The 11,353-nt window shown below is 62.2% G+C and overlaps 1 protein-coding gene across 1 annotated transcript in view; it reads right to left on the bottom strand.

Moving 5' to 3' along the window:
• Window positions 1–5,733: 5,733 nt before the first annotated feature.
• The window catches only part of XKR7 (XK related 7), a 34,278-nt gene continuing 28,658 nt past the window's right edge, over window positions 5,734–11,353 (bottom strand). The window contains exon 3 of the mRNA XM_075900842.2: window positions 5,734–11,182. Coding sequence (XP_075756957.2) covers window positions 10,230–11,182 — 953 coding nt within the window. The 3' untranslated portion in view covers window positions 5,734–10,229. The remainder of the gene's footprint in view (window positions 11,183–11,353) is intronic.

Genomic DNA, 11,353 nt, shown 5'->3' with positions numbered 1-11,353 from the left:
CTCGTAACCACCTTCGGGGGGGTCCTGCCTCCCGGATTCTTTGATGGGATCCCACCCTCAAGCCTGTGTCATCCATTCCCAGCCTCTGACAAACAGAGTCTAGGGACACCATCCCTACCCAACCTGGCTAATAGCCAGAGAGACCTAACCTCCACAGATTTATCTGGCTCTTTTTTGAACCCTGCTCAAGTCCTGGTCTTCACAACATCCTCTGGCAAGGAGTTCCACAGGTTGACTGTGCCTTGTGTCAAGAAAAACTTCCTTGGGTTGGTTTTAAACCTGCTAGCTATTCATATCGTTTAGTGACCCCCTAGTTCTTATGAGAACAAGTAACTGATTTTTCCTTCTTCACTTTCTCCATGCATGTCTTGATCTTATAGACCTCTATCCTGTCCCCCCTTAGGGTATGTCTACACTACAATGTTAGCTCGAACTAACATTCATAGGCGCTACACTAGCGCTCCGCTAGTTCGAATTTGAATCGAACTAGCGGAGCGCTTAGTTCGAACTAGGAAAACCTCATTTTACGAGGATTAAGCCTAGTTCGAACTTACTAGTTCGAATTAAGGGGTGTGTAGCCCCTTAATTCGAACTAGTGGGAGGCTAGCCCTCCCCAGGTTTCCCTGGTGGCCACTCTGGCCAACACCAGGGAAACTCTATGCCCCCCTCCCGGCCCCGGACCCCTTAAAGGGGCACGGGCTGGCTACGGTGCCCGTGCCAGGTGCAAGCCTGCCAGCACCCAGCCGGCAGACCCTGCACCTGGCACGGCACAGAGCCACCCACCCGATGTCCCCCAGCCCACCCCCTCTTGCCGGGACCAGGCTGGCGGCTCCCGGGAGCTTGCGCTGGACCGCAAGAGGCGGGCACCTTCCTGGGCTAGTGCGGACATTGTGGACCTTGTCCACGATCTCCGCACTAGGCACAGGAAAGTGGCCATCTAGGGCAGGAGAGCTGCCAACCTGGCCACCCAGGAGCAGGTGTGCATGAAAATCAAGGGGGTCCACTGAGACCCCCGACCCTGAGCCCTGAGCTTACAATGGCCGTCCTGGGTCAGACCAAAGGTCCATCTAGCCCAGTAGCCTGTCTGCCGACAGCGGCCAACACTAGGGACCTTGGAGGGGATGGACCGAAGACAGTGACCAAGCCATTTGTCTCGTGCCATCCCTCTCCAGCCTTGCACAAACTTTGGGCAGGGACACCACTCCTACGCCCTGGCTAAGACTACTCCATGGACCCAACCTCCATGACTTGATCTCACTTCCCTTTAAACTCTGTTCTAGTTGTAGCCTTCACAGCCTTCTGCAGCAAGGAGTTCCGCAGGTTAACTATTTGCTTTGTGAAGAACAACTTTCTCTTACTAGTTTGAAGCCTGCTACCCATTCCTTTCCTTTGGTGTCCTCTAGTCCTTCTTTATGGGAACTCATGAAGAACTTTTCTGAATGCACCCTCTCCACCCAACCCCTGCTTTTAGAGACCTCTATCCTGTCCCCCCTCCGTCTCCTCTTTTCCAAGCTGAAAAGTCCCAGACTGTTTAATCTCTCTTCATATGATATAGCACCTGCTCCAAACCCCTCATCATTTTTGTTGCCCTTTTCTGAACCTTTCCCAATGCCAAGAGATCTTTTTTGAGATAGAGCGACCACATCTGCACGCAGGTGTGCCGGTATATCGGGGACCCCCCGATCCTGCACCCCATCTGCTACAAGATGGGACTCCGCCAGCCAGTAGAATAGAATACAGCACAGCGTAGACGTGATGTGGTTACAGGAGTCAGGGCCAGGCAGCCTCAGACCCCTTGGGGTAGGGGTGCCTAGGCCCCTGGACTCCCAGCGCTTGGCTTAGTCTCTTCTCTCCATGTTTGCCCCAGCCAAACTGACTCTTCTCCAAACCTGCCCCTTCCTTTGTTCAGCCCTGTGACGTAGTGTCCCTACCTTGCTGGTTGCTGTGCTTGGGCTGTGGACTGTGGGTGACCCCTACCGGCCTGTGTCTGTGAGCACGGCCCAGCGGGGGCGCCTTGAGGGCCCCCATGACAGTGACTGGACCAGTTCTAGGAAGGGATGGAACAAAGGAAGTGAGTGTTGGGGGAAGGGTCAGTTTCTGGCTGGAACCATGAAGGGGACAGACTAAGGAGGGGGCTGGGATCTAGGGGCCCAAGGACCCATCTCAAGGGGTCTGCGGCATCCTGGCCCTGACTCCTGTAGCCACGTCACGTCTGTGCTGTACCCTGGAGAAGCAATAACCCCTCGGTTCGGCCAAGTCTGTTCTTGCTGCTACGGTGATGCAGGATCAGGGGGACCCGACGCGCCATCACAAGCCCCGTCCCTCGACAGGTATGAACCGGTTGGGTCACTGACTACGTGCCCTGAGGTTCCTCAGGCGACCCCCGACTGGGCCGTGCTCACAGACACAGGCCAGTAGGGGTCACCCACAGCCCAAGCCTCGCGACCGGCGATGTCCCGACACTGTCTCACGGCAGGATTCAAGATGGGGGCGGACGCTGGATTCAGACAGAGGCAATGGGCGGGTCTCTGTCTTATTCTTGCTCCCTTTTTGAATGATTCCCAGCATTCTGTTGGCTTTTTTGCCTGCTGCTGCACATCGAGGGGATATTTTCAGAAGCACGTGTCCTGCCCTCTCCCAGCTCTGGGGGAGGGGGATCACACCAACATGCTCGTATGCTGCTCCCTCCCTGCAGCGTGTCTCCCGCCTCACTGACATAGTGGCTCCCCTTGGGAAGGGCAGCAGAGCCATTATCTCCATTTTGCCACTGGGGAAACTGAGGCAGCTTCCCGAAGTTAGGGGCAGAGCTGGAAACAGAACCCAGGAAGTCCTGGACTCCTGGCTCCCCGTCCTCTGGCCATGGGCCACCCCCAGCTCAGCCACAAACAAGTGAGGCAAAGTCTCAGCTCTGACTGCCACCAGCTGTGACTACTCTGCCCCATGGGAGACTGGCAATGCGTCGGGTACCCCCCGATCCGGCACCCTGTCTGCAGCAAGATGAGACTGCGCTAGCCAGTAGAACAGAGAAGGGTTTATTGCTTCTCCAGGACACAGCACAGTGTAGACGTGGTGTGGACATAAGGAGTCAGGGGCTGGCAGCCCTAGACCCCGTGGGGAGGGGTCCACAGGCCCCTGAACCCCCAGCACTCCGCTTAGTCTCTTCTCTTCATGACTGCCCCTTCTCCAGGCCACACCCTTCCTTTGTTCAGACCCCTTCCCTGGGCAGGTAAGAACCGGCTGGGCCATGGACTACGTGACCTGAGGGTCCTCAGGGCGACCCCCGCTGGGCAGTGCTTACAGACGCAGGCCAGTAGGGGTCACCCACAGCCCAAGCATAGAGACCAGTGAATGCCCGAATGGACAGCACCCCCCACTACATCACAGAGACCAGCTCCTAGCTATGGCGGGCAGTAACCTGGCCGCTGCTCTACCACAAGGCAGCTGCGGGTATGGCTAGAAGGTCCCTTGGTAGCTGGTTCTCTCCAGCCCCATGAAGCCTGCTGCCTCACACACACCCCCCCCCACCTCCCCCAGGCTGGGACACGCCTCGTGGCGCACGAGGGCAGAGCAAGGAGAGGCCTGCAGGCAGCGTGTATTGAAAGGAATTTAATTATCTCATGTCGCAGCAAAATTAAAAATATACAAAAAGTTTGTGGAATACAAAAAAGTCTTAGTACAGAACCTCGGTCGCGTTCCCCCTGCCCCGGCCCAGCCTGCCTCCCGCGGAAGGGAAGGAAGGAGAAGGTGGCACACGCAGTATTTACAGTACACGACGGAAGTGCTCCCGGCTGCCGGACGGGAGGGCGAGGGGAGACACCAACAGCTCCGTGCGAGGTGCTGGGGGCGAGCGGCCCTGCTCTGACCCCCTTCCCCGGCACCCGTCTCTCGTGCAGTAGGGAGAACCCAGCCCTAGGGCTGAGCCCCCCGTCCTTACCGCAGGGGGCAGGCGCTGAACCTGGCCCTGGGCTCACTTTTTTGTCCCTTTGGCTGGACCAAAATCATGGTTTGGGATGTTTTTGAGGGGAGCCGGGTCAAAATCCGCCTCTGGCTCCTGATTTCAAGATGGCCCCCGCCTCGCCCCCCCCCCCCCCCCCCCAGGGAAGGGCCCGTTCCGGCGTTGCTATGGTCAGGGTGGCGTGTGGGGCGCAGCGGTGCATGTGCCCGGCACCTTCTGAGGGGAACGTAACACCCAGCGGCTGTGGGCAGCTTTCCCGCTCCCTTGGGGCCTTTTTTCAGCCCTATTATGAGTCCCATGACAATTGCAGGGAATGGGCTTGTTTTTGGGGGCCGGACTACCAAGCCCCCCCCGACACTAGCCAGGGACTGCCTGCCTGAGAGACAGTGAGGCTGGGCCGGGCCCCGTTCCTCCTGGCAACCGTCTGGCAGGAGTGAGGCGCTCGAGGCCCCTCCGGAGGGATCGCGCGGGCTGAGCCTCATGGGCTCAGGGATTCCCCTCCTGAGTGCCCTTCACCAGCAAGACTCCCGGGTCCGCCTCCCCATCCGCCCCTCGCCCACCCCGCGGCTGCAGGGGTCCAGCTGCCGAGCTGCTGGGAGGTTATTGCAGCGGCTCGGGCGCATCGGCCCTCTCCCCAGAGCAGGGAGAGGGCGTGGAGACCGTGGCTAGAGTGCATAGAAAACTGGCCCTGTTATCCCTTTCCCAGCCCTTGCTCCGAGACGGCTCCTGCCGAGGAACCCGCCCATGGCTCGGTGCACAGCGAAACCCGCCCGGCAGAGCCCCCAGCCCCGCCCTGGGCCACGGCGCCAGCGACCACCTCCGGCTCGCTGCCAGCAGCCCGTCCCAGAGGACTGTGTCCTTTGTCCTAGCCACCTGCCAGCTCGGTGGGACGAGGCCCCAGCCCACAGATTGGGGGATTCCGCACCACGCGCCAGCCACCTCGGGCGAGACCTACCCGCCGGCAGGGAGCGTGGCCAAGCCGTGCAGCAAGAGCCTGGGGGCTCGCTGGCTTCCTCGAGGCACGTCGGACACCTGACCCCAGTGCCGGGCTGGAAAGACGGGCTGCAGGCCTCAGGCCACGTGTGCTGGACAAGGCCACATCATGGAGAGCCCACAGCAAAACACAGGAACACCCCCCACCGCTGTCCCTCCGAGGGGGACCCGGACACAGCCAGGAGCACGCGAGCTGTCCCACGTGTACGGGACAGACCCCTGGCAGGGCTCCTCCTCGCACAAGGCTCTCCGGGCACCCGCCTGCCCCCCGGAAAGCCTTCCTACAGGGCCCCAGCAAGTGGGGAAGGAGAGAAGCAGATTCGTTGCGCCCGTGGCAAGCCCAGCGGGTCGCCCTGGAAGAGCATCGCTGCCCTGGAGGGAGCTGCCCCAGGCAGGTCGATGGAGGACGGCGAGGCTGGCCTTGCTCCGACTGCTGACGGGCCCCCGCTGGCCGACAGGGCTGGATGCCAGGCGAAGCAGAAGCAAACCAGCCCCTGGAAGCCTCTGTAGTCTGAAGGGCACGTCCTGGTCTCCCCGCCTCCCCGGCAAAGGCCAGCCGAATGCAGGAGACGGAGGCCACGCAAGAAGGCCTCTTGCCCCGGCTCTGGTAGCACGGTGCCACCTGGCTGCTAGCCCAGCCCCGGAGCCTCCTGCGGATCCAAGCAGCGATTCCCCGACCCTGCCTCACGCCCTCCCTCAGCGCATGTGGCGCGCCTCCGGCTGGAGCCCTAGGACCTGCGCCGGCTGCAGCCGGTTCCCGCTGAGGGTAAGGGGCCGGGTGTGCGCTTCAAAGCGCCGTGGCTGCATCTACACGGCGCCCTGTCAGTCTCTCTGGAGCGTGCCGCGCTCCCATTGGCTGGGAACCCGCTGGGGGCTGCTTCTGGGGGCAGCGTGGTCTGCAGGGCCACCTTAGCCCCTCCTTCCCCCACCCCTTGCTGCCCGGACACCGCTCGAGGGAAGCCCCTCCTGCCCCAGCCCTGCCCCCCCCCAAAGCTCCCATCCTCAACCCCACCCCGGAGCCCCCACTCCATCACGTGATGTTGGGTGGCAGATGTCAACGATTTTCACGAGAAAAAAAGTTTGAACCCCACCGCCCTTGGGACACGAAGCCGACACGTCCCAACTTGCTACGAGGAGATTTCCTCCCGTGGGCCGAGGAACCGTGCGCCGCGGCTCTCCCCGTCGCCTGGGACGCACCGCTTGCGCCAAATTAGAGCCCGAACAGCAGGGAAGGCAGGACGCAGGGTCCATCCACCCTCGGCAGCTTGTAGTGCCAGGGCGGGGTCGGCCCAGCCCTGTCGCTAACCGGCAGCGGGCGCGAACCTTGTTTGTCGACGCTTGTGCTGGAAAGGTACTTTCCTCCTCCCCACCGAGCAGGTTTCGGCAGCAGAGCACTCCTGCCCACAAAGCAGCCTTCACACCCAAACCGGCTGCAGCAAAACTTGGCCGTTCAGAGAGTCGGGGGTTAGCACCTGAGAACGACAAAAGTTTTGTCGATCAAGTGCAGTGTAGACACAGCCTCAGCCATCGGCAGAAAGGGGCCCTCACCTGCCTCGTCTCTCCCAGCGCCATTTCCAGGGCCAAACCAGTGACGTGGGGCACGGCCCACCGTGGAACTAATAATGTGCCTCAGCTCTCACTTCTCTGGCCTCTTTCTTCTGAGCCTCTCCAACCCCCTTACAAACACTGAGCCCACTACCCTGTCGTACAGGAGGGGAAACTGAGGCACACAAGGAAGATTAAGTGAACATGCCCAGGGACACACAGTCACTCAGAATCAGAGCCATGCTCAGAACCCCAAACTCCTCACTGCCTGTCCCACACTCTGGCCATGACACAACGCTCATTTCTCTGTCCGCATAACCCCCAGGGACCCGCTCTCGTGCTATTTCTGACCCACAACTGTCTTACTGAGGCAAAAGCCAGTGAGAAGCAGAACCCAAACCTGACTCCCACACAGTCCCTCAGGGCCCAGAAGCCACAGCCCAGATGCTCTGCCAAAGGCCAGCAGGTAAATGCCGCACTGGGAGGGGGCCGGAATGCCTCCCAATGGAACTGATAAAGCAAAACAGCGTCTCTGCCCATTCACTAGTGCAAACGTGCTCCGTTCACTAGTACAAACATGCGCTGTGCCTCTGGGTGCCAGCCGTAACCCGGCCCACCCAGGAGTGCACCCAGGCAGGATTTCTGAGGCTGCCCTTGAGAGCAGAAGGATAGAGAAACGCCCCAGCCAACAGCTTTCACCCAGCCCTTCGGACTGCAAAAAACGCATTGCGTCAGCTTGGGCGCTCTGCGCAGAACCACACCCCAGCCATGCCTAGACGGGTCCCTGGACACGGCAGCGGTGGGGTGCCCCCGGAACACCAGGCCGACCCCTCGATACTGCGGCCCTAGGCAAGCCCCCGGCAGCTTGTGCCCTACGGCTCTCGGGACTGGCGGGCGCTGGAGAAACACCAGGGAAAGCCAAAGGGCTTTTTGTCAGCAGGCTGCTTCCCGACTGCTGGCAAGGGGAAGCACGGGGGGTCTAAAGTCCCGGTGAGAGCCGTGACGCGCTCGCTGGCTGCCTCTGCCCTGGCTCTTGGACTACCTGTTCCTCGGGCGCGTCTCCATCGGGTGGGAATGACTCTGATGCTAAGGAACCCCTGCAGCAGCGCCTCGCAGGCTGTGCTGAGACACATCTGTCCAGCTGGGTCCGTTCCCCCCACCCGTCGCTCGTTGGTCTATTTCAGACCCGCCTCCGGGGGTCCGCCTCCCCCTGCCAACCGGCTTGCCACCGGGGATGCTCCAAGGGCCCCGGTTCCAAGCCAGCTGCTGGCGCTAACAATGCTGCAGACTGCGCCGGGTGGGACAGCACAGGGTGGGCGTCAGAACGAAGCAGCAGCAGGGGCAGGCTGTGACGGGGCAGAGGGGATGGCCTTCTCTCGGCGTCAGGGTTCCCTGGAAGCTGAGCGCTTGGGCGGCCACCCCAGAGGGATTCCAATGCCGCCCAGCTGGTTGCAGAGTGCCAGCAGCTTGTGTGCCGATGGGTGGTGCACATCTGCACTTCCTGGGTGCACATAAAATTTATTCCACACATGGAAGGAACGAATTAGAGGGAACATTTCAGCATCTGCACTCCTGGATGGAGATCCAGAGTGATTCCACTGATGGTGGCATTACTCTGGGTCTGTGCCACTGAACCGACACTGTAATCTGGGCCTGTCGTGGTACAACCAGACCACAGGCGCTTTGTGCAGATTCGGGTCAGCGTGCCCAGCAGGCAGTGCCGATAGGGGCTACACAGCCTATGCTGTGTCAGGCGCTGCGCACACATTAGCATGCAGGGATGGGGGGCATGGGGCAGATGGGATGAGCAGATGCTGGGGGGAGGGCAAAAGGACACAGGACATGGGATAGTTCAGACCTTCCCCTAAGGTGCCCAACTCAGGCCATGGGGAGCTGCCCCCCTTCGCCCAGCCCAGCCCCAGCCGGGCGGAGAGGGGAGCCCTGGGGCTGACCCTAGTGGATCTTGGATCACAGGAGTGTGAGCAGCCTGTGAGGGGGGGAGCACCCCCCCCCGGGTCCCTGCCCTGGGCATAACAGGAGGCAAGGGGCTTTGCCTTTGCCCTGATGCACCCTTCTCTCGCCTTCTCTCTCCGTGTCATGTCACTCTTGCGGTGCTGCAGCCAGACTGGGGGTTCTCTCGCTCTCAGGGCACCCTCCCCCTTCCTGCAGTGGCAGCCCCCCTTTAGAATTGCCGGGGCTCACGGTGCCAGGAGTAGAGGGGTGGGGGGTGCCCCCTGGCTGGATGTGGTTTCCACTATACCCAGGGCTTACCGGTCAGTTTGCTGGCTCTGAGCACCCCCGTGATGCAAATGCCCCCAGCAGCCCTGGCATGAGGCGCTGGAGCTCTGTGGGTGACACCGAGGGGCTCTTGGGACCAGCCCGGGGGGCACTGTGGGATCCAGCTGCCTCCTCTCATCGGCCCCCCTGTTCAGCAACAGGGCACCTTGTTTCTATTTTTTCCCCAGCTGTGTGTGGAATAAATTTTGTTCTGTCACCAAGGCGCATGCAGACGTGCACCACCAGTAGAAACACCTGCTGCTGGTGGCGGGCACTCTGCTAATCAGCTGGGCGGCATCTGAATCTCTCTCCTGGGCAGCCACCCAAGCACTCAGCATACAGGGAACACCGACGGGCACTGGTACCCATTTGGCATTTATCCTGCCTGGGCTGCTGAAACTGCCTTGGCCTGGCCACCAGCAAACCTCCATTCTTCCCCTGCCTTTCCCCGTGCTCTCCAGCTCCTGCCGGCCCAGCTTGGCTAGGCTGCTCCTTGGGACCCCCCAGGCTCTCTCTGTCCTGACCCCCACGCTCTAGAGAGAATCCCCCTCCCATGCCTACCCCATGGACGGGGGTTTCTTAACCTCCCTCGGTCCCCTGGACTCACCGGCTCAAGTGTCAGTGCCCCCGTGGACAGGCACCGCCGTGGCAGGCGTCTCAGGGTACGTGGGGGGTCAGTCCCCCAATTCCAAGGCCCCAAGCATGGCGGGAACAGGCTCCAGACAGGGCGAATGAAGGGCTGTGCTGGTTGATCACTGCCACGTTCCGCCTGACCCAGCACCCTCGGTGGGCCCCAGCCCCCGGCCTGGGTCCCAGCCTCCCCCCAGAGCCCCACACGCCTCAGCCCCACTTCCCAGGCCCCTCTGGGCCCAAAGCAGCGGAGGCTCACGGTGCATTCTGTATCCGCCGCACTGAGCCTGCCCCGATTCCTCCCCTGCGCCGGCCTGGCCCCACGGCCACAGAGAAGCCGCTCCCCACCCCCTCCAGCCGGGCTCTGTGCCGCCCCCGGCTGCCCTGCCCCTTCGCCGGGCGGGGGGAGAGGCCGCCCCAGGGGCAGGTCCAGGGACGGCAGCTGCTTGGGGGATTTCAGCACCAAGAAAGCCTCCCACCGGGCCAGGAGGACGGATTCCTCGGAGCCCAGCTGTGGGGGCGGCCTGGATGCCAGTGGGGCGCCCAGGGAGGCAAACGGCCAGGGCCCCGCCTAGAGCCAGGCAAGGCCGAGCAGGAGGGTAGCACCAGCTGACCCCGCCGACCCCTGGGGATGGGGGGCAGCGCGGGGAGGGGGGCCCCATCAATGCTAATGAACACAAAAGGCAAACGCTGGGAGGGGACCGCCACGCTCCAGGGCAGCGGCCAGGTGGCTCCGACCAGAGGCCCCCCTTGGGCTCCGGAAATGCACCCGCGGGGCAGCCCCACGGCGAGGGGGTGCGCGCGGCCGTCCCACGGCTCCCGCGGCGGCCTACACCGTGGTCTCATACTCCAGCACCTCCTGCGAGCTCCCCAGGCTGCGGTACTGCAGGCGCGGGGTCGCCGGCGACGAATACTCCAGCGCCAGGATGGTCTTCCGGAGCCGCCTGTCAATAAAATGGGCGTCCCAGGCTGGGTATTTCTTCCTGGGCAGATCTATGCGGATGACGGGCCCTTCTGTCCGGGGGGCCCGGGCCACAGGGGTCAGGGGGACGCTCGGCCTGACCTGAAACACAGGCCCGCAGCTGTCCCTGTCCCCCGGCACCCCCTCCCGCTCCCCCCCTGTAGTCCGCGGCAGAGAGCGCGGGGGGCTGGTGATGACGTCCTGCGGGGGACCCCCGCTCGTGGCCGGCGCCTTCTTGCAAGCGCAGCCTGTGGCCTGGGGGCCGAACACCGGCCCGTTGGGGTGCAGGAGGCAGTAGTAGATGAACATGAAGAAGATGCCCAGGGCGAAGCTGGAGGAGACCACGCAGACGATGATTAAGGCCTCGAAGTCGGAGGTGGCCTGGCGGTCGTAGTAGACGTACCAGAGCCCCGTGAGGGCTGCGTTCTCCGCCAGCGTGATGACGTAGTAGATGGCCATGCGACAGCGGCTCCGGCCCTCCTTGACGTTGAACCAGCAGAAGATGTAGATGATGCCCACCACCATGTTGTAGATGATCTCCTCCCACTTGGACATGCAGAAGTCCGTCTCGCCCTGGATGATCCAGAAGGTCATGATGCACCAGTGCGTGACGATGAAGATGCCGAAGTAGAGCTGGAACACGGAGGCGAAGAGGGCGAAGGCGATGGCGCGGGCCGCGATGGTGAAGAGGTGCCAGAGGATCTGCACCACCGCCCCCTTGTAGGACATGGGCATCTTGTCCTCCCGCGAGTCCCGCAGCACCTTCTGGTAGGAGGCAATCACCCACGCCAGGGACACCAGGGAGGCTGAGGCCGAGAGACCTGTGGAGACAGAGGGAGGCCGGGAGTGGGAGGGGAGAGGAAGGAGAGAAACGGGGGGAGGGGAAGAGACCAGAGGAGGAGGAAGGGAAGACAGAAGCTGGAACATGGGCATGGCACGGCTGGACCAGATCCCAGCCCTGTCTAGCCTGAAGCAGGGTTTCAATCCCTTCC

Source organism: Pelodiscus sinensis, chromosome 17, assembly GCF_052426305.1.
Source record: "Pelodiscus sinensis isolate ZL-2025 chromosome 17, ASM5242630v1, whole genome shotgun sequence".
In the NCBI taxonomy this organism is placed as follows: Eukaryota; Metazoa; Chordata; order Testudines; family Trionychidae; genus Pelodiscus; species Pelodiscus sinensis.
Note: the sequence above shows the minus strand (reverse complement) of the source record. Positions and strands in the feature narration are given on the sequence as shown.